The sequence below is a fragment of the Gorilla gorilla genome, chromosome X, assembly GCF_029281585.2.
Source record: "Gorilla gorilla gorilla isolate KB3781 chromosome X, NHGRI_mGorGor1-v2.1_pri, whole genome shotgun sequence".
Lineage (NCBI taxonomy): Eukaryota > Metazoa > Chordata > Mammalia > Primates > Hominidae > Gorilla > Gorilla gorilla.
In genome coordinates, this window is record NC_073247.2 from 144,169,171 (window position 1) to 144,196,392 (window position 27,222).

The 27,222-nt window shown below is 36.1% G+C and overlaps 1 protein-coding gene and 1 long non-coding RNA gene across 16 annotated transcripts in view; one reads left to right on the forward strand and one right to left on the reverse strand.

Annotated features, from left to right (window-relative positions):
* The window catches only part of LOC129530043 (uncharacterized), a 228,964-nt gene extending 217,222 nt beyond the window's left edge, over positions 1-11,742 (forward strand). Inside the window, exon 2 of the long non-coding RNA XR_010132523.1 lies at positions 8,629-11,742. This is a non-coding gene — a long non-coding RNA (uncharacterized lncRNA). The remainder of the gene's footprint in view (positions 1-8,628) is intronic.
* Positions 1-27,222, reverse strand: part of MBNL3 (muscleblind like splicing regulator 3) — a 118,113-nt gene that overhangs the window by 49,029 nt on the left and 41,862 nt on the right. For 9 of the 15 annotated variants that reach the window (XM_063703039.1, XM_063703035.1, XM_055376293.2 and 6 more), the window contains one exon: positions 18,361-19,241. The exons of 4 other annotated variants lie outside the window; for them this stretch is intronic. In XM_063703039.1, coding sequence (XP_063559109.1) covers positions 18,361-18,537 — 177 coding nt within the window. In that variant the 5' untranslated portion in view covers positions 18,538-19,241. Of the gene's footprint in view, positions 1-18,360; positions 19,242-20,136; positions 20,306-27,222 lie in introns of all 15 variants that reach the window. 2 more of the 15 variants (XM_063703038.1, XM_063703037.1) reach the window with 2 other exon arrangements.

A 27,222-nucleotide genomic window follows, 5' to 3' on the forward strand; every position in this document is an offset into this window, starting at 1 on the left:
TTTGGAAGTAAAATCAGTACAAAATGTAAAAAATATATTTTTCTTTATTAGTTCTTTACAACAGAACTAAAATATTTCCCGAGAATTAAGTATAATAACTTTGACAGATTATAACTACTTTAAATCATTCTACTTCCCTAAAAGAGGTAATATATTATCATAGAGTAATTACCAATTATATGAGTAATATAAATTACTATGTGCCTAGGGAGAGAATTTATATACGTATAATGTTAGGAAACTGAGGACACTTCTCTTATTAGAACTGGATATTATTGTCAAACAGTCGCTGTTCCCACAACTTAGTAGTATTCTAGGCGAAAAGGCAGAGGATAAAGGAAGCATATCCAAGCTTTAATCTCATCTTCCTAAATAACTAAAAGGAGAAAAGAATTATTGCTTCTTTTCAAGTGGTAATAAGCCAGTGCCCACTTAGGAGACTAGTTTATCTAGTCAAGAGACACTCTTTTACCATCACAAGCTTCTTTAAGATTTAGCATAACGAACATCCACTTTAAAATCATAATGAATGAAACATTCAAAGTCATTTGTATTATATAAAAAAGCATAGAGCATCACACTCTAGTTGGTACTATTTTTATTCTAATTTTGCCATGGGTACTGTTACATTTTACTTATAACATATATTAAAATGATAACAAGAAAGCAGGCAAGTCATTTTTTCCTGGTAAGTTAGAAAGACAAAGCCAAATAAGAGACTATAAAAGATGTTAATGGTGCTTAAAATATTTAAAAAAATTGTAGTGAAGTGATTTTAAATATCATTTAAATAAATTGGTAAAATAATAAAATTGAATCTCATTAGAAAACTGTTTATAAATGTTTGAGCTAATTTTTCATTTTTCTTATTTTTCATTTTAATAGGCTAACCTTATGGAAGTGAAGATTGACTCATATAAATGTGAAATGTCTGAATATACTATGTGTGTGTGTGTGTGTATGTGTGTACATATACACACCCTTTTGTTCTCACAGTTGCTACATATGAAAATTTGAAGGTCCACGTGTGGCAGCTAGCAACACCTACAATACGCCTTTCAGGGTACAAAAAAGTCACTAATCCTTTCAAAGGGTTATAATAGTCAAATAATTAAAATAACTTCATTTCTTTTGGGTTCCACACATTTAGACACCAGCATGATTCTTACCCAGTCACCTGTTATGTAGCATTCCATAAGTTTCTCTATGCTCCACAAAGATAGGGTTCTGTGATCAAAGGATTTAGAGAAATTCTTGGGTTAAACAGAACTAAACTACACTAACACACAGTTAACAGAACTAAACTGTCTTTCATGCAATACCTCTCAGAGCCTTTTCTCAGCTAAAAAGCATTGTGATGCTCCTTGGAGGGAAAATATAATAGGTCTCCCAAAGAAACATTAAGTCTTCCAGAATAGACATCATTTCCCTTCCAACAGATCTGAATATATATCAAGAAAGGGCCGTTTGAACAAGTGGTGAGGAAGGAGGAGGCATTAGAGGAACAACACAGAATCCTGAGAATTATGAAGCTTTGAAACATCATCCTTAATTGACACCCTGCTAAACCAATTATGGTTTTCTCTAAACTAATGGTTCCCAAACTTCAGTGTTTGCCAGAATTACCAGGAGAGTTTCTTGAAACACAAAGTGCCAGGCCTCCCCACAGAGTTTCTGATTCAGTAGGTGTGGGTGAGGTGATAATTTACATTTCTAAATGTGTCCAGGTGAAGTTGATGTTGCTAGTCTGCCACATTTTTGAGAACCCCTGCTCTAAGGGAATATTGTCCTATCCGACAATGCATTTAGTTATTTGCTACGCATTTTATTATGGTACTGATAATTCAGTTTCCAAAAGGTCATACTGAAGAAATTTGGACACCTTAATTCTACATCTCTGATATCAGTAATGATGTTAGCAGCCACGTAAAAGAAGGCCGGTCTAGGTCATGAAGAAGGATTGGCCTTCTCAAAATCTATTCTACTACTCCTAGGAAACACATTCATTTTCTGTTTACAAAGTAGGGCTATTAGTTATGATGGTAAGTATGTATATGAGAGCTCTGTATTGTATGTTGCTTACATTTGCTGTATAAACATTTCCAGAGTGTTTTCTAAATGTTTTCTGTGTACCCAAATTTGAACGAATAAAGGATTCTTTAAAAACTGCCCCTCAGCTCTCCAATAAACTCACACCTTTACTCACTACAGAAATCCCAATCATTTGAGAACATTACCCCTTCTCCTCACCCCTAAAAAAAAGATACCTAGAAAAAGACAAGCTAAAAGGAGGAAAATACTTTCCACATCGATTAGGCAAACAATTTAATGCTGACCACAGCATTTCAGCACAGATGATCAAAAGCTGAAGTATCAATAGATTACTAAACCTCAAAACAAGCACTGAATACAAGTTCATCAATTGCACCCTGCAGCGAGGAAGTAAGGAAAAAACACATCTCATACAACCCTTTCTCCTTTTTTCCTAATGAAAAAAAGTAAACGTCTAAGGAGTTTCAAGTATTTGTTATTTATTCCTTTCTGTTTTACGAGTAGCCCCAGCTGCATCTGGTTTACTTCTGAGTATCACTGGAAGCCCATTTTAAACTGAGGCCCCCAGTTAACCATACTGGAATGCCTGGAATACATTAACATGTCCAAATGAAAATCACTCAGATAGCCTTATAAGCTGCAAATAAGAAATGCAGAAATGGAATTAGCCCCTTCTCTTGTTGACTTGCTCTCTTACTACTTAGACAATTACATTCTTCCCAAAAGGCTTCAAAATGACCTTCAAGAAAGATATTTTTGAAGTAAGATTATTACAGTAACTGTAAAGACTGATATAATGGGGAAGGTGGAACAATGGATATAATTGTATCAAAACTTCAAAATTCTAGACTAAGGTTAATTGCTGCAGCTGGGCCCAAAAGGTAGCTGTGAGTTTTCTGGCAACACTAAATAGGAAAATGTACTGAATTGCATTTGCTCCTGTAGCCTGATAAAAGAAGGCATACTGTTTAATACCTCTCCTGCATAAAAGTAAAAACTGTGCTAGATACTGTGGAAGAAATGAAGAAGATTATGCCATGGAAACTGCCCACAAGGAGTTTACAAATCTTCTCTCTCCCATAACTACAGAGGCATGGGTAGTTGTGCTGGTGGGGGACCTAGGACTTGACGCCTGCTTGGAGGTTGTGAACAGTAGGGAGATCAAAGGTAACTAGTGGTGCATGTTTAGTGGTGCTGTTGAAAATGAGGAAGAGCAAGTTCCATGGGGAGAATGAGACTTCTCTGGGCCATAATTAATCACAGCTATTCATTTTTGCTTCAACGAAAGCAGAGGAGTTTATAATGAAAAATATGCGATAAAAATGGCACAAACAATTCTCTCTTGGGGGTGGAGGAATCCCACTCTTCTATATTACCCTCTTTTCATGAGTATGTTACTCTATTCATTACACTTTCCTTATGTTTTTGTTACAAATACATTATTATTGGAGCTGAAGTATTTCAGAATGAAAAGCCTTTCTCAATGGGTGTCTCTTAACTTCTTTCTTTCTTCACCCACTCCCTCTCTCCCTCCTTTCCTCCTTCCTTCTTTCCTTCTGTCTTTTTTTTTTAAATCTCTGACTTGGAAGCAATGTCACTTTTTAAAGGTATTTCTTTAGTGGGACAATAGGAAAATTTGGGGAGAAATAAGTGAAACATATTTAAATGTTTTATCATTTCAAAGATGAAGTAAATGTCACATGCCACTAAAGTGAGGCCTCAAGAATTGGGAAAAAGGGGGAGACAGTCTTGGTTCTGTTTTATCTGTCAGTTGCCTATTAAAATATGCTAGTCACAATTATGGAAATCATTGCCAAATGTTGACACCAGCTGAATGCTGCTAAATATTTAAAAATCATTTTAAGGTTTTGTTGTTGTTGTTGTTGAAACACTTTTCTCAAATGTTCCAGACATCTTCCCTGTTTTTGAAAGCAGAGTCAGTTGTCCAAACCTGAATCATATCTTGGTTATTGAGGATTGCACCAAGACCTCAGGATCGCCTGTACAGAAAACCAGCAATCATTATCCAGGAATGTAGATGAACATGGAGAAAGTCTAAGAGACTGGGCTGACTGTACAAACTCCAAGATATAGTACATAAGCCTAGAGATCCTTTCTTAAACTTCCATATCGAAATTACTTTCTTATTATTTTTCCTATTTCTTTTAAAAGCATATTGCTTGGACTAAATTACAGTTATTGTGGGTTTTTTAAAAAGTGTCAATTCATGGACCCTCTCTATTATTATACTTCTTTGTCTTTCTATGTTCAAACTTTTTGGACTTTCAAAATGTCATTGTGTATTTAGAACAAGAGTTCTTTATTAAACTTTAAATATATATATTTTTGAACTAGGCAGTCACCTTTTTCCACAAAATCCCTTTTTGGAGATTATGAGCTTGTACTTGATTCAGAATCACCTTATTAGCACTCATTATGCTTCCAAGAATACCTTGATTTGCAAGCTACCCATCTGCTGTAAAATTCAACTTCAAACATTTTAAGACAAAAAATGCTAGACCATTACTACATAATCACACTAATTATCTTAAAAATAACACTTAACAATGGCCACTAAGTAATTTTTTTAAAAAATCCGTATATAACGTAAAAGCACTGAAAATGTAAGAGTTGGAGAGTATCCAACAGCATTTAGCCAAATATCATTTCTATAATGCTAAGGGATGGAATTAAATTTGCAAATATCAGCAATTTGCAGGCCATCAAATCTAGGTTAAAATGTGGTTGAGTGAGGAAAGTTGGCACATGGGTGTATACAATTTTCATCTATATTTGAGTAAAAACTGAACTGGGAGTGAAAGTACAGCTGCAGATGAAGAGATCTCTGTGTACCTCTCAGTTGAGCCCATATTTATTCTCCCTCTTTCAAAGTGTTTCAACAATCTCATGTTTCATTCAACAAATATTTTTCCAAGCCCTAACGTGTACTAGGCACAAAAGATATGATGGTGGACAAGATAGCATCTAATGCAAAACGAAACAAAAAGTATGGCAGACTTTCACTGCAACTTCAAAGAAATCTGATGTTAAGATGAGCACAAGGTCAGTAGGCTGGAGGGAAATATCCACTGCTTTCTACTTAACCATGTTGGCTTCATCTGCATCTCAATTCCATCGCTAGTTTTCCCTTCCCACCGCCACCATCTAAATCAAAACCTTAATATTTCATACCTTCAATACTTCAACAACTTTCTAAGAGGTACTTCCTCTTGCCAGTCTCTTTTTTTCTATCATTTTTTTTTGCACAAGCTGATGGTGTCATTTCTCATGCTTCAGCCATTCTGACTTAACATTCAACTCCCCAAACATATCACAGTTTTCCCCCTCTATCTTTGCTCAGGTTATCCCCTCTGCCTGGAATACCTTCCTATTCCTTCTTCAAAGAACACCTCAAACAGTATCTCTCCCATGACTCCATCTTCAACCACCACTGCTGAATATAATCCCAGTCCCTACCTGTGCCCTTGGACTGTTTTAGCTGTTAGTTTGTATCTGGCTTATGGCATATAACACAAGTAACCTCTTACTAAAAGGTCAGGCAAGAACCACATCTTTCCTAACTTTGTATTCTCCACATTACTGAGCCCAGTGCCTAACAAGTAAGAGGTTGCAATAAATGTTTGTTGAATGAATCATTTCTTTGAGGAATTGAATGTACATACAATTCTTAATGGATTTAACAGGACTTTCAGCATTAAATAACCCCTGACATTTATACAAATCCTTCTAGGAAACCACAACCAAATAGTCTTACAAATTCAGTGCTGCTGCTTGCTCTCATATGAAGAGAAACAGAGGTAGTAGGATTCCCATGACATAAGGAGCCCTTGTTAGAACTGTTATGTGTGACAAGGCAGCATTTTCGATGTTTATGCCACTTGCTGATAGAATGTTTCATTTCAGATATTTTCAGTGGTTACATCTAGAGTTCACCCAAGAAAAAGGTATTTTCCAAAACTACTTCTCAGGTTCCTTTGAAAAATGAGACAATATTCCAAAGTCAAATTCTTCCTACAGTGGGGTACTGGGAGATTAAAGATGGCTATGGTTTTAAAATTTGTTAGTAATACTGAAGTTAAGACTGAATTTGGTTCTATATAGAACACTTTTTTTGGTTAGTAAAAAAAGTAAAATAACCAGGAAATTGCAGAAACTCTAGAGATTACATTTTTATAAAAGCTGGAAAAAATTAAGTTTGTTAAGTGGAACAACTCCTAGGATAGGTATTTGTGAAATATTTAAAACAAGAACACAGAGTACATGGAGCTATTAAAAATCCTCAAATTGTTACTTCGGTTTTACTATCTTTCACAAATAGGAAGATGAACAAAGATATTAAGACAATGTGACAATGTGGTCTTAAAACAATGTGGTTTTTAAAAATGAGATCTCTAAAAAGTATTTGGAGCTAAGAGATTATTGATACTACAATGTCATCTACTCACTGTATTTAGATGCATATAAAAGATGGTTAAAGAGTTTAAAGTCACAGAAAAAGGTTTTCTGTTTGCATTTTTGCACGCTAAGACAGAAATTAGAACATTACTACCGTTCCGTTAGCTAACAAATCATGGCTGATACATTGGACATGTCTTGTTTTTTGTCATATTTAATGGAATTAAAGGGAATTTGTCATATGTAATACATTTATATTACTGTCGACTTTACATTTTCAAATTTTTGTACAGTTTTCAACGTGGAAACTGCCTTCATTGTCCACTATCTACTCATAAGAGTATAGGTAGAAGCAAAGCCTAATTTATTTTCTACCAATTTCCAGTGGGTTAAAAAAAAATTTGAGCTTCAACAGAAAAAAAGCTTATTTATGATATACAAAAATCCAATTTAAGGCATACATTTAAATGCCTATGACTGAGTTATAGCTGCAAAACTGTTTCTAACAGATAGATTCTATAGCCATATCTACTTAACTAAATAACAGATTAGACATGACATTAAGCAATTTTACATAAACTCATCATAAACAAGATACCGAAAAATGATTTACTCTATCTCTAGATACAACATGGTTCAATCCAAATACTGGAGATCATTTAGAAAATAAAAGGATGAAAAACAAATGGAATTGTTTACTGACTTTAAAGAAAACAATATCAAGAAAGATGGCAAAAAATGTGAGATAAACTTGTAATGACATCTAGCAATAAAACTTGACCCTGGGGTGAGAATTGAAGGCACAGAAACAAAAACATTGAAAACCCAAGCAGGACTGCAAATCTGGATTAGACATCAAAAATTTAAAAAAAACCCATAAATTTAAGAAACTGAAGACCGATTATGTAGCAGAATAAACACTGAAGAAAAAAAAGAGTATTTACAGAAAATAGCAGACAGCTAAGATTCCTCTGGAATATATAACCCCATAAGTCAGGGACCAAGTGACACACTGAGAGGAAAACAAGGGTCACCTCAAGGATGGTACATGCAGAAAGGTCATCTGCAAGGGCAAACAGAACAGTAAGTAAACAATGTTCTATGAATAATGTCATGTTCCTAGAAGAACTAATTGCTATTTCCGGATGCACAGAAGTACCTTGTATCCACATTTCGAAAAAATCTGATATAGAGAAAAAGACTTCATTTCAGCCATGCTACATGAAGAGATTATTTACTAACCAAGTAGGATCAGATGTATATTACCCTAACATCTAAGAGTTTCTTCTAGACAAAAGAGTTGAAATATAATAGTTTTCAAATTTCCAATTTCCAAATCTCTCCTACTTAATGGAGTTCCTGTAGCAAAGGGTCAGTATTAATGGTATCATCAAACAGTAGTTGGGGAATACATGCCTGGCCCTAGCCCAAGTCTTTTCTCAGCAGATGCCCAATTACAACTTGGCCAGGAAGAGATGATTTTGAGCTATGATCCCATAAAACAACACTTTAAATAAGTTGGATTAGATTCCAAATTATTGTATAAAATACTTGACCCATAATAAGGCTGAATTGCTACTGCAATATTTCAGCTGATCTATGACAGGTTTCTTCCTATCTGGCCAGGGCATTGTACTAATGAATATATAACAGAATCAGACATCAATGAGTTTCATGCAGTGAAGATGTGATACACAGCCACAGTTACAATCCCCAGTTCTGGTCAGCAAACTCAACAATGTGGTGTTTGGGGAGAAGGATGGACAAGGGAGCAGAGACAGCTCAGTGTTCTGACACTCAGCAATTAAGCAAAGTTTAGTATCACAAAGTTAGGTAACTTTGTCTAAAAATTCTTCTCTTCTGCCTTATTTTCAAAACAAGTTATCCAAATAATTGTCCATGAACTAAATATGAAGGTTAATAAAGTCTTAATCTAAATTATCATGAATCAGAAACAATAAAAGAGGGAGGGATTAGCAAAGGAAAAGTTGGCTTATCCACGCCTTACTTTTAAGTGCAAAAAGTAAAGGAGAACCAGAAAACTTCACAGACAGTCCCAATGTCATGTGGAGCAGCATGACTGTGATAAGAGCTGGATGCTTTTGGTTTACTAAAGCAATAGCCTAATTGATGTTCTCTCCATTTCCTTCTTCTCCACAGGAAAGAAGACTGAATAATGATTGGAAGAACGCCGGAGTTGTCAAGCTTTTTTGATAACTGCATATGTGAACTAGGTCAAGTCACTCTCCCTCAACGGATCACCAGTTTACCCAACTGTAAATGGCAACAATTTTGAACTGAACGTCCTTCCTTCTACAGCCAAAATTCTTCGTTTGCTAGGTTTGTGAAGTGCTTTTATATGTATGTGCGCTTTCTTAACTATTAAGATATCTGAGTCATCGAACTTTTGGTGGGGGCAATCTCATGATAAGTCATGACTAGATTTTAGAGTTTTCTCATCCCCATACTCAAAGTTTTTTTTTTAAGAATAAAAATGAAAAGAAACAATACCCCACAATATTTCTGAGCCTCAAAGGACAGACTAAAAAAGCTAACTTTTAAAATACTTCATTTTGAAATAATTTTGAACTGACAAAAAAATCGCAAAAATAATACCTGGAGTCCCTGTATACCCTTCACCCAGATTCCCCTACTGTTAAATACTTACATAACCATAACACAATTACCAAAACCAGGAAATTAACACTGGTACGAGACTCTTAACAAGAGATCTTATTTGAATGTCACCAATTTTCTTCCTAATGTTCTTCTGTTCTAGGATCCAATCCAGGTTCCCACATGGCATTTATTCCTCACTTCTCCTTAGTCTCCTCCAATCTGTGACACTTTCTCAGTCTTTCCTTGTCTTTCATGACCATGACACTTTGGATGAGTACTGGTCATTTATTCTGTAAAATGCCTCTCACTTTGTGTTTGTTGAATGTTTTCTCATGATTAGACCGAGACCATGTCTTTTTGGCAGGAACATCACAGAAATGGTGTGTATCCTATCTGAGGGTATGTGATATTGATATATCTTATCACTCATTATGTTAACCTTAAACACCTGGTTAAAGTGGCATCTGCTGGGTTTCTCCACTGTAAAGTGACTATTTTCCCTTTATTTACTTATTTTAGAAACAGGGTCTTGCTGTGTTGCCCAGGCTGGAGTGCAGTGGCACAATCACTGCTCACTGCAGCCTCAATCTCCCAGGCTCAAGCGATCCTCTGCCTCCTGAGTAGCTGGGACTACAGGCATGCACCATTATGCCCAGTTAATTTTTAAAAAAATGTTTTGTATAGACAGGGTCTCGCTATATTGCCCAGGCTGGTCTCAAACTCCTGGCCTCAAGAGATCCTCCCACCTCAGCCTCCCAAAGTGCTGGGATTAAAGGCATGAGCCAGCCACCATGCCTGGTCTATTTTTCATTGATAAATGAAATAGACCATGCCTGGTCTATTTTTCATTGATAAATGAAATAGACCATGCCTGGTCTATTTTTCATTGATAAATGAAATAGACCATGCCTGGTCTATTTTTCATTGATAAATGAAATAGACCATGCCTGGTCTATTTTTCATTGATAAATATCCTGGGAGAAATACTTTGGGACAATGCAAATATCCTGTTTCTCCTCCAACTTTTACCCACTGATTTCAGCATTTATCAGTGGATCCTGCCTGCAACCATTATTACCATGGCATTTGCCTACTAGTGATTTTGTGTTTCCTTCATTTGTTCTCCATTTATTAATTGGAATTCTTCTGTAAGGAGGAGTTGTCCCTTCTCCCCAACTTATCCATTTATTCAATTTTTTTGTAAACTATGGACTCATGGGCATCTATTTTATTCTATGAGCTATAATTCAATACTGTCATCATTTAGTTTCTTGCTCAAGTTATTCTAACTTCAGCCATTGGGAGCTCCTTCAGACTGGCTACTATGCTGTCTTGTCATGCCCCCACCCTTTCTCTAGCACTTTCTTACATTCTTACACCAAAAGACATTACAGCCTCATCTTGTATTTTCCCTGCTTCTGTCCAGAATTAGCCATTATTCCAAAGATCCCGAGTTCCTTTATTGGAGAATGATATTAGACACAAAGATGTGGGTACTAAGTATGCTCGTTGCTGTTGGGGTGTTAATTGCTTCTAGGGCCTCCCAAGACAGAGCTAGGAAATGAAAGCATACATAATAACCCATGCATACACACAGATCAATATCTATTCCTGTATCTATCTGTATACATACTCATGTGTCCTTTCTAATCCACACCATGGTATTCATCCTAACCTTCCCTTTTTATTTTTAACTTTTTTCCTCTGATAGTGAGAAAATAGGCTCTCATTATCTACTCTATATACATTTATTTGTTCAACCTCAGTATCTACATACTTACATATGCCTGTGAGGAACAGATTTACTAACTAGAATCCTGTATTTGTGTGCAATTCTTTTTATCTTTATTATAAATATAGTACCTCCAGGCTTCTTTTTATTAGTGTCAGCATGACATAGCTTTTCCCATCTTTTTACTGTTAATATTTTAAACTCAAAAAAAGCAAGGAGGAAAACAGTATGCTACTATCTGTGTGAAAATGGAAAATAAGTATGGATATATTTGCTCATATGTATACATATAATATCTATGGGAGAGGGAAAACCAAAATATCAGTTTGGAGGTCAACTGATTAACTGGGGGAAAGAGATGAGGGGAAAACTTCGCTGCATACTCTACTATCGTTGAAATTTCTTAAACTTTTTCATTGAGTATAATTCACAAATCATAAAACTCACCCTTTTAAAGTCTACACATCAGTAGTTTTTAACACATTTATATACAAAGTTGTGTAACTATCATCACTAATTCCAGGACATTTTCATCACCCTTAAAAAAAAGCCATGTACCCATTAGTAGTTAATTCCCATACCCCTCACCCCTCACTCACCCATCTACTGCCCTTCACAAGACCCTGGCAACCACTAATCTGCTTTCTGTCTCTATGGATTTGCCAACTCTTGATGTTTCATATAAATGGAATCACACATATGTGACATTTTATGTCTGGCTTCTTTCACTTAACATCATGTTTTTAAGGTTCATCCATGTTGTAGCATGGATCAGTACTTTGTTCCTTTTTGTGGCTGAGTAATATTACATTGTATGTATATACCATATTTTGTTGATGTACTCATTAGTTGACTGTTTTTCTAAATGTTTGAATTATGAAAATATCCATTCAAAAATTAAACTTTAAAAAATAGAAACAAAATGAACAAGCCCTTCTCATAAAAAACAAAAATGTAAAAAAAAAATCAAGCAAATAATGTATGAAAAATAACAACATACAGAAAAGCTTCTTTGACATTTGCCAGGACTCACAGACTCAATAGCAACTTACACTCGCAACTAAAATTTATTACAGCTTGGAATACAGAGGAAAAGTAACAGGAAAAATATACGTATCAGTAGAGTCAAGAGAAGCCCAGCACAAGCTTCCAATGTTCTTCCTAGTTCAAAGCCACACGCACAAGGACTCTCTCTCTCTAGCAGCAAACTACAGAGGCATGTATGGAATGTCTCCACCCTGGGAAGCCCAGTTCTAGTCTCAAGGTCTGAGGTGCAGATGGGTCCTGGTCACATATGCACAGCCTGCTACCAACTGGCCATGGCAACTGTAATGCAGGACCCTAACAATGAATCAGTCATCAATCTTGATCTTGAGCAAAGCAACCCTGACAAGCTGTTATGGCATGGTCCATTGTTCCAGGTGTATACAACACAATAACCAATCAGTGACAAAATGAATGGTGGCCACATTCCCAGGGGATAGTTAAGGTTTCCCTTGGAGACATGCAAAGAGTAAGCCACCAAACCTGCTATATTAACTCTTTCCTCACATGAGATTTCTTTATTGCTAATCCCCCATCACTGGGGTGTGAACTGGAGTTGAGGTACAAGTCACAGAAATAAGGGAGTGAAGAATAGGGATTGGGCACCATTTGACTTCTACTTCACCTATAAACAGGAGTTATTTGTCTTCATGGAAATTATTCTCTTTTCCATTTAAAAAATATAAAGACTAGACACCTCTGCTTTGTGTGGGCTTGCTTTCCCCCGATTATGTCAACCTTTCCAGCTCCTGGAACAGGATCCAAAGTCCTCAGCATGATACACAGAGCCCCACCTGATCTCCCCACCCCCGGGACCTCCCTGCCCTCATCTCCCACTGCCCTCCCCCTTCATGGCTCTGCTCCAGCCACGCTGGGGACCTTGAGTTTCCTCACGCACACCAGGCTGCCGCCAGCTTCAGGGCCTTAGCTGTCGCCATTCTCTTTGCCTGGAATGTTCTTAGAAATCCTCTTCACTGTCCCCTCATCTCCTGCATGCCTCTCCTCAAAGGTCACCTCATTGGAGGCCTCCTGGCCACTGTATCTAAAACGGTAGCCCCTGCCATTCTCTGCACCCTTTCCTCACACCTGACAATATATTGTTATCCTGAATATTTAACTATTTTTTACCTGCTCCTCCTCCAACTCCCAATGAGAATGTCTGCACCATGGAGGCAGGGACTGTTTCTGGTTCACGGCTAAGTCCCAAGGCCGTGAACCAGAAGGGGACAGCTGTCACACTCTGCAGTAGTATATGATAGGCACACACATATCACACCACTTCTAGGACTGCTCACTCTCCAGTGTTCTGTCTTTCCAGTGGCTTGTTGCTGCTATTTTTTCTGTCATGCTCTTGGTCCATTTTCCCTTGCTCTCTTTCTTAATTGACCATAATTATAGAAGTACATTACCAATCACTTCTAAGATGAACACTTGTTCACTTTTTAACATCTAGGACATTGGGATGCCCATTACGATCAATGGCATATTGTAGGGGATGATGAATAAATGGGGGACATAGTTATCAGTTTTTACAAAAGAAAAACTGGTCGTGTTACAGTGGAGAAATCCAGTAGATGCCACCTTAACCAGCTGATTAAAGTTAACATAATGAATAAGATATATCAATATCCCATACCCTCAGATGTCATGCACATCATTTCTGTGTGTGGGTTTCTTTTTTATTTGCCAAAACCACATGATCTCAGTCTAATCATGAGAAAGCATTCAACAAGCACAAGGTGAGATGTATTTTACAGAATAACTGACCAGTATTCATCCTAAGTGTCATGGTCATGAAAGACAAGGAAAGACTGGGAAAGTGTCACAGGTTGGAGGAGACTAAGGAGATATAAGGAATAAATGCCATGTGGGATCCTAGATTGCATCCTGGAACAGAAAAATAACATTAGGAAGAAAATTGGTGACATTCAAATAAGGTCTCGAGTTTACTTAAGAATCTTGTACCAGTGATAATTCCCTGGTTTTGATAACTGTGCAATGCATGGCATGTAAGTTGTTGACATTAGGGGAATCTGGATAAAAAGTATACAGGAGTTTCCTGTATCACTTTTGTAACTTTTCTGTAAGCCTAAAATTATTAATATTTCAAAATAAAATGTTTAAAAGGCGAGGCTAAACTATCAATATGTATTTGTTTGGGTACCATTAGGTCGGTGCAGAAGTAATTGCAGTTTTTGCCATTGCTTTCATGGCAAAAAACACAATTACTTCCGCACCAACCTATAATTGTAATTCTATTTTCCTTTCAAAAGAGGTTTTTGAAATGTCCAAAATAGCATTGACTTTTACCAGTCAAAGATACTTCCCTTTAAAGGTTAGCATCATAGAAAATAGAGATCCTTAAATAAAATGTTATTTTCCTTGACTCTCAAGATGACAGCTGCTGCTTATGTGTCTTTATAGTGTAGACAGATCTCTCTGATGGAGCTGATAAATGGTGCTAAGTCTTGCATAATCCAGTGACCCTTGGGATTGTGTTGCTAGGCGTCTAGTTTCTGGTAAACTTTCCCTTGGCAAATAGGGATGAGTAAGTATTCAGTCAAAAATAGTCAAATTTTAAACTAATGAAAACTGCTGTGACTAGTGTTGCTATTGCAGAATATACTGGTAACTTGGGCCAGTTTGACCTACAAGGATAGATTCATATCGATATGCTTATACAACAGGTTTCACTTGTCAAAATATTATTTTTCTCGTGATCATATGTGATTTTGAAGACACGGCATGTGACTGTTTTATGTGCATTCCTTACCCAGTTCCAATTTTTTAAGGAATGTATATAGGTTAGCTTGAGTATCCTCTAACTATGTCTGCTGCTATGGCCTTTACCAGGAAATTCTTGGCACAAAACTACCCAAAGTGGTAAGAGGGGTGGACAGATGTGATTGGTGTTGATCTGTCATAATGAAATAATGACAACATTTATATCCTTCCTGGATTAAAAGTGACTGATAACACATTGCTTCAAGTATAAAGGGAAAGGTTCAAGACATCATGATATTGCTGAAGCAGAATAACTTGGCTATGAAAACAATCACAAAGATTGATTTTGTTTTAAAAATGATGACCCTTCATTAAATCCAAGGAACATTCACTAAAAATACCAACCTAGATCAATGGCAGACTGTAATATCAAGAAATTGGCATAGAATGGATTAAGCGATACTTTGAAGAAAACTTTGGAGACAGATTATGCCAAGTCCACAAGGCAACAGAGTCAAAAACAGCTGCATACCAACATGATATGAGACCATTCTATGTAGCTGGAAATTAATCCATGGACTACACTAGATTTCCATTTAAAGATGGTGCTGCCTTCATCACTGAGCACTCAACATTCATGGATTGATAGGCACAGCACTTCAGCACAATACACAATCAGCCATCCAATTTGCCCTTCTTATTTTCATAACATTCCCTCATTATGAGGTGAGTTAGAACATTGTATCTGTTGTACCTGTTATTAAGGCAATAACCATCATCTGGTAGAGTAGCTAGTACTAATAGAATTCTTACACAACAACAACAAAACAAAACAAAAACAAAAGCAGCAGCCCAAAACTCATCAAATGATTGTTTCAGTTATTTAATCACTCATGAGAGAAGAAATAGTACACAGATGAAGTTCAACAGTGTTTCAATTATAAAAACTCAGGAGAAGTAGGAAATGCTGCAGTAACCACTGGGGTATGTTATTTGTATATTATAGATATGATACTAGCACAATGCACATAGGTCAATTACCCTCAACTTAATTTAACCTTCATGCATGTCATGGATAAGAACTACAAAGCTCTTCTGCAGACATGGAACTTTGTTTAATGTGCTATCTAAATGGCAAACTAAGTAATTGTTTGAATGGCTTTATATATTTGAAATATTAAGGTTTTCACTAAAATATGAGAATGTAAGGATTATGTAAATCATCTTTACCCTGTGTAACTGGTCATCAGGATATTAACATGATGCAAACATTACTTTAAAAACACTAGATACAGTGAGTAGACAACTTATTTAAATAATTAAGTGGCTTATTAATATTCATTGGCTATTATCTATTTTGTCTCTGAATTAAACACTTTCCAAGCTCTAAAGTTGTAGTGCAGCACGCATTTTGTAAACAGTCATCTTCCCTAGTACTTTTCTTCAAAATGTTTAGTTTATGGCACTCTTTTGCCTTTAAATGGAATTACTGACCTGAGTTTATTAATGATTAGGAAGATCACATATCTCCTTTCACATTCTATGATGTTTGGAAAGATAGAATTTACAAAGCCTGCAAGGAACTCTATATCAGAGTAACCACAAAAACAGTTATACTTAGCTTGAACAACTAATAACACACAGCAACTAGATTTGGTCATGTACATTTGGAACATGAGTTTGTAATTTTAAATAATAAGCCCTAACTAAATAGAACTTTGTTAAAGAATGCCTACAACAAACATTTAGTTGATAGGAAGAAAACCTTTTATTTAATTCACTTTTATAGTGATATATGGTTTTCCATTTGTACTAGCTTACTGCAATCTCCACAATAATCACAGAAGTTAGGTACAGAAGATACTATCTATCTGTTACAGATGAAGTTACTCAAGGATTGTGAGGTTAAGTTGCCCGAGGTCAGATACAGTAGTGAGGCTGGGACTGTACCCCAGATCTCCTGAAACAACAATGCAAAGTTTCTACTGCAGTTCCTGACCCTCTATATGGACCAGATGAAAGATACCTCATTTTTCCCCCAACTAACTCAGTACGCTTTTCCACTTCAAGGCACTGCCCAATCCTGTAGCTGCAGATTTAAATAATACACAAAATAATTGTAGATGAAACTTAAATGAAACCAAAATGAAGAAAACAAAATAAGTTCTTTAGTCATAATGTCTACCACAAATAAAAGCAATTCAGAGATTTTCAATGGTAGGAATTACCTTTATCTTTACAATAACAAGTTTCTATTCTTAAAATGGAATGGTCTGCAAAAAAAAAAAAAAAACAAAAAACAAAAAACTAGTAATCACGAAATAAGTAAAAGTAACCCTTTAAGTACTACAGGTTAAGCATCTTTAATCCAAAAACCTGAAGTATAAAATGCTCCAAAAGCCTCAACTTTTTAAGTGCCAACATGATGTCACATGGGTGGCTGAGATAATGACACTTTTGTTTTCTGATAGCTGAATGTACACAACTTTGTTTCATGCACAAAATTATTTAAAATATTGTATAAAATTACCTTCAGGCTATGTGTAAAAAGTGTATATAAAATGTAAATGAATTTCATGTTTAGACTGGAGTCCCATCCCCAAGATATCTCTTTATGGATATGCAAATATTCTAAAATCCAAAAAATCGAAAACACTTTCAGTCTCAAGCATTTCAGATAAGAGATACTTAACCTGTATATCGCTTAAGAAAATGTTTCCTGAGGAAACCATCACACGAAGGGATACATCTCTGTTAGCCAATGCAGCCATAAATAAAAATGTTAATGAGGTAAAATTGGTCATGATGAAGGTAAAACAATATCAAGAAACTGAAAAGGTTCTTGTTAAGCTTAATTCATTTTGACATATTTTGAAAAAAGTCTCAAATGCATTGTAGCAAATCTTATTAATTAAACCAGAAATCCATTATAATTTATTGCTTCTATGTTTTAATTTATACTTTTTATCTTTAATTTAAGGATAACTATGAATAAAACATGAAAATCAGTGCATTTTCTTTTTCTGCAATCATATACATCCTGTCCTATATAATACCTCATCTGGCCTCATATTTTGTTTATAATCTAGTATGTAATACTCAGGCTTAATGACCTTAGTAATAGGACTTTCCTTACAAAATATACTCACACATCTGAAATTGGTCAATCACCTGTCCAGGAGGAAAATTAAGTGAACCTAGTTTTGTAGCAATACGTTTAAGTTAAAGGTTCAAAATATACTTTGAGACGCTTCAAAATGCCATAATTTTCCTTCTGGAAACCTTATACTCCCTCAGTCTGACTTTAGTTATCCTCTGAAAGCTGACGAGTCCCTCCTAAGTGCATTTTGGTACTATGGATAATATGCTATAATTCAGTGAAGGGCTTCTCTAGGTTACATGGGGATTATGATCACTGTAACATCTAAATCATATACAAAAAAGTAAACGATAGCAAGGCTACAATCCCTCACTCCTACAAAAATTCTTCAATTTTTATTCTTTAAGTATATCTGTTTTGATAAGTGGTAAGTGGTCTTTGGTGGAATGAGCTTTAGACTTGGCTTAGCTCTACAAACACAAAGACTTAAGACATTTTGTCGTTAAGACATTCTGACTTTAAGACCTTCTATCTTGACATTGTTTTTTTGTTAAAAAAAACAAAATTTATCACTTTCATGCTATTATTAATTTTACTCATTTCAAAGCACATCATATTTCAAAAAACATAGAAATCAACAAATTTAAATTATGTGCATTCAGATGGGACTCACCTTTAGAGAATCAAAACAGGCCACCACACGACCATTTTCCACATGGCAAACTCTTGGTGGATGGGCAAACTTGCAATCTGCATCAGCTCGAGAGCAAGTTCCTCTCTGAAATTCTCTACAGACTTCTAAAGTCAGCCACTTGGTATCACGAATCAGGGCAACATTGACAGCCGTCATATTGAAAGCAAAATTAAAATCCAATGTACCCTCTTTAGGACAATATTACTGTGGACTATTAAAGGATTAAAAATGAATTCAAACTAAGTGTGAAGAGATAACAGGTTGCTTTGGTGAAATGTCTATTTGTTAACACTTAGGTTTTCATTAAAGTCAAATCTGGTCTAGTCAAACAAAAAGCCAAATCATAAAAACTATCAGAATAACTAAAAATCAAATAAGAGACCAACTCCTAAGAAGCCAACTGTTAAGATAATGAATGCTTTATTTTGTTCCTTTGCCGAATTTATGTTAAATAACCGGCAGACTTTCAAAAGAATTCTGTGCTCTGCAGTTGATGTTTTCAATTATTCTTGCAAAAAACATATGCTGCTGGCTGCCCTTCGATTTGTGGAATGGTCTCAGATCAGGGGGAGAAAAGTTTTTCTCCCTATTTATTAGCTTTAAATAATAAGATTGGGAAGGATGTTAGAACCCAAAAAACGTTTTGTTGCAAAATCAAGTGGAGGGAAAATGACTAAGAAAATTGAGAATCACAGAAAAAAGAAATGGACCAGCTGCTGATAGTAAACTACAAGCACACCAGGTTCGGCGGGGAGGTGGAGAGGGCAGGGAACGGTATGGTAGGGAGAGGGGTTTATAAAGAGACAGCTCTAGAGTAGAATCCAAGCAGCAGAGTTTTCAGAAAAGGCACTTTTCAGAACCTGCAAGAAAAAAATAAATAAAATTAGCTAAAATAATACAATGTTGCCTCACATGAGGTGGGGTGGAGGATGGAAACGTAAAATGTGCTTCAGATAAAGAAAAAAGTCATTTGAAAAGACATTTTTTTTTCTGTGTAGGCTCCTTAGTCTCTATGAAGGGAAATTGGAGCAACTCAGAAGAAGGTTTCAGCGTATACAAACAAGTGAGACAGAATGTGCTGTTTAATGAAATAGATTAAATATTATGCAGCTTTAAAGTATGCAGTTTAACTCAGTGTGAACCAGCTACAATTTCTAGCAACAGCTGAGAAGATACAGGAAAGGTTAATTTATTGGCATATGCCATAAACACATACCGAAATAGCATTAACGCAAAAGTGAGCTCTGAGTATTAGAAAAATCAAATAACTGTTAACTTCATCAAAAAGTGAGATTAAAGTTCTTAAAAATATTTCGTTTAATTTTTTCGACAATATTTTCAATGATTTTACAAAATCTAAATCTTCTCTTTGTCTTTTCCATATTCAAGATGCAATTAAGTATCACCTGACTTTTCAAATATCATTGAGAAATTAAATACCTAGAAAATTCAAGCAAGCTTATCTACTCAAGAGCAAAACATGTTTTTCTCTGAGTCATTCTTCATGGAAATCATTCTAAAATGTATTCTGTGTAACTTTGCCTTCTTAAAAAATATCAAACATAATTTGGCCTCTAATTAAAGACTTGGGACCATTAATGTATTAGGAAGTATAATAGTTCTCTTTAAGTGGCAGACTGTTAATTGTCATATCCACTGTCACTTCTCTGTCACACTATCTACCACAGTGAATTTTCCAGCTCTCTTCCAAAAAACCTAATAGCCAGTCATGAATGTTGAATAACAATTAGTTACCCACTGAATGAGGGGCCTGTGGAACAAGATGCAGAGCTTTCTTGCAGAAGTTCTATGACTGCTCTTACTTCTATGCAGGCCCTTCTGCATCAAGTTACATGCAGGACCATGTTCTAGAGGGTTGAAGTTGCAGGCAAATGACTTCTAGGAAAAGTATTTTAAAAATAACCTGATGATAGAAATGCAAAACAAAATCACAATGTGATGACCACTCTCATTAGTCTAACTATAATTTTAAAAACAGAAAAATTGGAGAAATTTGAACCCTCATACATTGTGGCTGGGAATATGAAATGTTGCAGTTGCTATGGCAAACTGTCTGACAGTTCCTCAATTCCGCAACTCAGTATATACCCAAAGTATCTGAAAACAAGTGATAAAGAAATCCTCCTACAAATCCTTGTACATGAATGTTCATAGCAACACTATTCATAATAGCCAAAAGTGGAAATAACCTAAGTGTCCATTACCAGATGAATGGATAAACAAAATGTGGTATATCCACACAATGGAATGTTATTTGGCCACAAATAGGAATGAAGGACTGATGCATGCTACCAGAAGGTTGAACCTTGAAAACATTATGTTAAGCGAAAGAACTCTGTCACAAAAGGCCACATATTGTATGATTCCATTTATATGAAACGTTCAGAGTAGCCAAATCTACAGAGACAGAAGGTAGATTAGTGGTTGCCAGGGGTTGGGAAGAGGGGATAAGGGTGAATGACTGCTTATTGGGTACAGAGTCTCCTTTAGGGGGTGATGAAAATGTTTTGGAATTAGATAGTGGTGATGATTGCATGATTTTTGAAATACCATAACCCAGTCACTGAATTGTACACTTTAAATAGATGAATTGGGTAGTATGTGAATTACATCCCAATAAAGCTGTTATGTATTTTTTAAAAAGTCTAAAGAGACATGACAATCAAAAACAGCCTGACTAGTGATGGGATTAGCTATCCCAAGCTTTCTGAGTTTCTCCTTAGCCAGAGATTTTTCTCAGTAGTGAATTTCAAGAGTAAATTCATTTCCACACTGTAACTGACTTAATGTATTATGAAAAGTACTCCGAAAGAGTATGATATTCCAGCCTAATCCCACAACCCAATTATATAGTCTGCCTGAACACATTTGGAAGGAAAATGACAAAAAAGATCTATCTATCTATACGAGATCTGCTCAAAACATAAACAGTGAGGGTCTGGAGACTTTTTCTACAGAGGTCCATCAAGTATAGAAACATAATAAATGATACATGTGAATTCTGAACTTTTACAAATGAAAAATGCAAACAAGAATTGGCTTCTGGCCATGCATTTTATTCAGAGATAGGGGAAGAAGGAATTTTCTTTTTTCTTTTTCTTTTTAAAAATTTTGGCCTGTAACCTATGATGAAGCCCTGGCCAATTCTTCAAAGCAGTTCTAGCCACCACATGTCTTCCTTCAGACTGGAACTATTTTAGCGGCTGACTCAGAAGAAACTAAGTGCAACACTCAAGGGAGCTGGCGCAAAGATGGGGAGAAGTTCTCTCATGCAGCTCTGTTTGTCTATGTATAAAATACAGGGAGAAGTGTCAGTTTTCTCTGTATTCTTAAGATCAGTTTTGTTTTGAGGATAATATAGCTTTATCTTCACTTCCTTAGACTTAAGTAATAGGAATACAGTTCTGCTTCTTAAGATTTATAGTCCTCTAAAGCAGAACATGAAAAGTTACCATTTCTTAGTGCATTTGTACTTTATTGTACTTGCAGGTTTACAAGTGCTTGTATTTCATTGATGTTTCGATCTCTCAAAAATATTCTAAAGCATGAGTGATAACCCAAAACACTGATGACTGAAATGAAGCTCATAGAGGTTAAACTACTTATTCGAAGTTACAAAGCCTGGTGGTAGAGCCATGACTCCAGGCAAGATCTTCTGACTCCAAATCTCATGCACAGATTCTAGCTGAGAAATGTCATAGATAGCATTGCTTATCTCTCCTGGGAATCTTAAACAAGAGAAACCTGTCATTTTTGTAGAGTACTTATGGTTCATTCTCAGAATTACATTCATGCCTGATGTATCAACATTTTCATAATCTCCGTAAGTTGTGCTCAACCAACATTTATCTAGCATCTACTATGTGCCAGGCATTGTCCTAGTTACTGAACAAGACTGATAAGGTCCTTGCTCCCGTGGAACATGCTATGCTCATTTAAATAGAGAAGTAACTTGATGTACAAGGAAATGAAATGAGTATTAGAATTTATGAAGAGCTGGAAGTAAACACTGGGAATTCTGACTTCAGTACAAACCTCTAACTCACCATGAATGATACACCAAGCACTATGATTTAAGAATACTCTTAAACACACACTCAAACACTACTGCATAGAAGTTAAGTCATCAAGAGGAATACCTTGGAATTACATTGAGACTTATTGCTCCCCATATTTCTCTTGGAGAGGGCAACTACTGTTCTCATTTTACAGATGGGGAAATGAGGGTGGAGAAAGGTTGAGTAATTTAACTTGCACAACTTCATGAAGCTAGCAGGTGATCAAGCCATGGTTCAAACTCAAGCAGCCTGACTCCAGAGTCCCCCCCGCCTACTTAACCATACCACAATACTGTGTTACTCTTATAGCATCTATCATATTCTTCCTCGTGCTTGCTGACTGGGCCCCTTAACCTTTTCTCCCTTATTAGATTTAAACTGCTTGAGCATAGAGATCATGTCTTGCTCAGCATTGCTGGCTCTATCTTGTCACTGGGGGTTACAGTAGCATTCCCCAGGTTTTTCGTTTTGAAAACTATAAAGATTAAATAGTAATTTAACATTAACCCTTCTGTTGTATCACACTAGAAAAGAGTTTTGTCAGTTGGGCATCCTCTAGGCTAGCTGAGCTTTGGCCACCTCTGTTAGTTTTGAATCGATTGGACCTGTGAAGTTGAATATTTTCTCACAATCCTAGCCTTCAAATTGGGATGACAATATCTAGGATTCTTCATACATAGTGCATTCATTCTCCACAAAGAATGACCTATTCCTGTCCATTTGATAGCAACAAGATCGTATAAAAATATGAAATTCCCAGATGATTTCTGTTTGTGTCTTTGGATAGTATGTTCATCTTTGGAATGTTTTTGCTCAATAATAGGTATGATGAAACTGAACTGGTGGTGGGAGTAAGGGTGGGGGAGCTTTCTCTCTGATCCACAGGAAGAAACCTTTCATAAGTATTCTTCCATGAAAATAAAATAGTTAATTTTGACTTTGAATTGATGCTCATCTATAAGAGTCCTAGACAAGACAAAACATAAGGAAAATGTAAAAACTTATATTTTAAAATTACATACATAATAGATTCTCTATTAAGTGCAACCTTTGAAAAAAAAGAACTGCAGATTTTATTATTTTTAAGAATTCACATTTTTTCTCATGGAAGTTATCTTGAAAGTAAAACAAGAGAAGAAAGACATGTTTTCTTCTAATCTAATGGAAACAGTAACTTGTCCTAGAGCTGTTTGCAAGGCCACTGCCATCAGCTACTTTTGCCCCAGTTTTCCTATACTTTCCTTGTGTCCTACTTTCTTTTGCCTCCCCTCCACAAACCAGCACATAACAAGAACACTGCCAGTGCCTGGTCCAGAAGATCACAAAGATATTTGGCACCTAAACCAATCCTAAAGAGGTCTTCCTTTAAATGCATTTATCAACCCCTGAATAAACAATGAAAACAATGTTTTCTTTCTTTCCATTTTAAGCTTTCCTTACATCTGTATTACTTCTGAATTTCTTGTGGTCATTTATTTTGGCTCTACAAATATATGACACACCTGCCATACACTGCTTGAATTGGGTGGCTGACAAGATTTAAAAGCCTTCAAGTTTTCAAATTTGCTTCAAGTTCTATTTCCCTCACGTGTTTTCATTAGTGGTCCACCACCACACGTTCTGTAAGGAATATAAGAGGTGCTCAGCACGGCAGATGGAAACCATGATTTCATAGGCATCCTATGGAAAACCAAGTCTTCTGTCCAGAAAAAAAAAATTGTCGTAAAAAATAAGGATATTTTGCCTACAGAACTTTTTCATTAACTTTTTTTTAAAGCTTTGCTGCATTTTTTCATAATACTCCTGGGATAGTAAATTCCATATGTCTTTTTTCAAAAAGCAGGTAAGTCAACTTATTCTATTTTGCAAAACAATTAAACACCCCAACTCAGTTCATACATATAATCATAAAAGGAAAAAATAGGTGCAACAGTGTCTCTTTTGAAAATCACTTTAGCAATGGATAAAATAATGTTACTGGCACATCTTTTTTAAAAAGATGTGTCCATTTTTAAATAGTACAAGAACTTGCTAATAAATGCCATTTAAAGTTTTATTATCATTATTATTTTTTAATTGTACTTTAAGTTCTGGGATACATGTGCAGAACGTGCAGGTTTGTTACATAGGTATACACGTGCCATGGTGGTTTGCTGCACCCATCAACCCGTAATCTACATTAGGTATTTCTCCTAATGCTATCCCTCCCTTAGCTCCCCACCCTCCAACAGGCCGTGGTGTGTAATGTTCCCCTCCCTGTGTCCATATGTTCTCATTGTTCAACTCCCACTTATGAGTGAGAATATGCAGTGTTTAGTTTTCTGTTCCTGTGTTAGTTTGCTGAGAATGATGGTTTCCATCTTCATCCATGTCCCTGCAAAGGACGTGAACTCATCCTTTTTATGGCTGCATAGTATTCCATGGTGTATATGTGCCACATTTTCTTTATCCAATCTATCATTGATGAGCATTTGGGTTGGTTCCAAGTCTTTGCTATTGTGAATCGTGCTACAATAAACATACATGTGCATGTGTCTTTATAGCAGAAAGATTTATAATACTTTGGGTATATACCTAGTAATGGGATTGCTGGGTCAAATGGTATTTCTGGTTCTAGATCCTTGAGGAATCGTCACACTGTCTTCCACAATGGTTGAACTAATTTACACACCCACCAACAGTGAAAAAGCATTCCTATTTCTCCACATCCTCTCCAGTGTCGGGAGATGGTATCTCATTGTGGTTTCAATTTGCATTTGTCTAATGACCAGTGAAGATGAGCTTTTTTTCATATGTTTGTTGATCACAGAAATGTCTTCTTTTGAGAAGTGTCTGTTCATATCCTTCACCCCTTTTGATGGGGTTGTTTGTTTTTTCTTGTAAATTTGTTTAAGTTCCTTGTAGATTCTGGATATTAGCCCTTTGTCAGATGGATAAATTGCAAAAATTTTCTCCCATTCTGAAGGTCGCCTGTTCACTCTGATGAGAGTTTCTTTTGCTGTGCAGAAGCTCTTTAGTTTAATTAGCTCCCATTTGTCAATTTTTGGCTTTCGTCACCATTGCTTTTGGTGTTTTAGTCATGAAGTTTTTGCCCATGCCTATGTCCTGAATGGTATTGCCTAGGTTTTCTTCTAGGGGTTTTATAGGTCTTATGTTTAAGTCTTTAATCCATCTTGAGTTATTTTTTGTATAAGGTGTAAGGAAGGGGTCCAGTTTCAGTTTTCTGCATATGGCTAGCCAGTTTTCTCAATACCATTTATTAAATAGGGAATCCTTTCCCCATTGCTTGTTTTTGTCAGGTTTGTCAAAGATCAGATGTTTGTAGATGTATGGTGTTATTTCTGAGGCCTCTGTTCTGTTCCATTGGTCTATATATTTGTTTTGGTACCAGTACCATGCTGTTTTGGTTACTGTAACCTTGTAGTATAGTTTGAAGTCAGGTAGCGTGATGCCTCCAGCCTTGTTCTTTTTGTTGAGGATTGTCTTGGCTATACGGGTTCTTTTTTGGTTCCATATGAAATTTAAAGTAGTTTTTTCCAATTCTGTGAAGAAAGTCAGTGGTAGCTTGATGGGGATAGCATTGAATCTATAAATTACTTTGGGCAGTATGGCCATTTTCACAATATTGATTCTTCCCATCCATGGGCATGGAATGTTTTTCCATTTGTTTGTGTCCTCTCTTATTTCCTTGAGCAGTGGTTTGTACTTCTCCTTGAAGAGGTCCTTCACATCCCTTGTGAGTTCGATTCCTAGGTATTTTATTCTCTTTGTAGCAATTGTGAATGGGAGTTCACTCATGATTTGCCTCTGTTTGTCTGTTATTGGTGGATAGGAATGCTTGTGATTTTTGCACATTGATTTTGCATCCTGAGACTCTGCTGAAGTTGCTTATCAGCTTAAGGAGATTTTGGGCTGAGACGATGGGATTTTCTAAATATACAATCATGTCATCTGCAAAGAGACAATTTAACTTCCTCTCTTCCTATCTGAATAAACTTTATTTCTTTCTCTTGCCTGATTGCCCTGGCCAGAACTTCCAATACTATGTTGAATAGGAGTGATGAGAGAGGGCATCCTTGTCTTGTGCTGGTTTTCAAAAGGAATGCTTCCAGTTTTTGACCATTCAGTATGATATTGGCTGTGGGTTTCTCATAAATAACTCTTATTATTTTGAGATATGTTCCATGAATACCTAGTTTATTGAGAGTTTTTAGCATGAAGTGCTGTTGAATTTTATCAAAGGCCTTTTCTGCATCTATTGAGATAATCATGTGGTTTTTGTCATTGGTTCTGTTTATGTTATGGATTATGTTTATTGATTTATGTATGTTGAAATAGCCTTGCATCCCAGGGATGTAGCCGACTTGATCATGGTGGATAAGCTTTTTGATATGCTGCTGGATTAGGTTTGCCAGTATTTTACTGAGAATATTAGTCCCTCTTTTTCTTTTGTTTGGAATAGTTTCAGAAGGAATGGGACCAGCTCCTCTTTGTACCCCTGGTAGAATATTGGCTGTGAATCCATCTGGTCCTGGGCTTTTCGGGGTGGGCAGGCTATTAATTACTGCCTCATTTTCAGAATTTGTTATTGGTCTATTCAGGGATTCGACTTCTTCCTGGTTTAGTCTTGGGAGGGTGCATGTGTCCAGGAATTTATCCATTTCTTCTAGATTTTCTAGTTGATTTGCATAGCGGTGTTTATAGTATTCTCTGATGGTAGTTTGCATTTCTGTGGGATCAGTGGTGATATCCCCCTTATCAT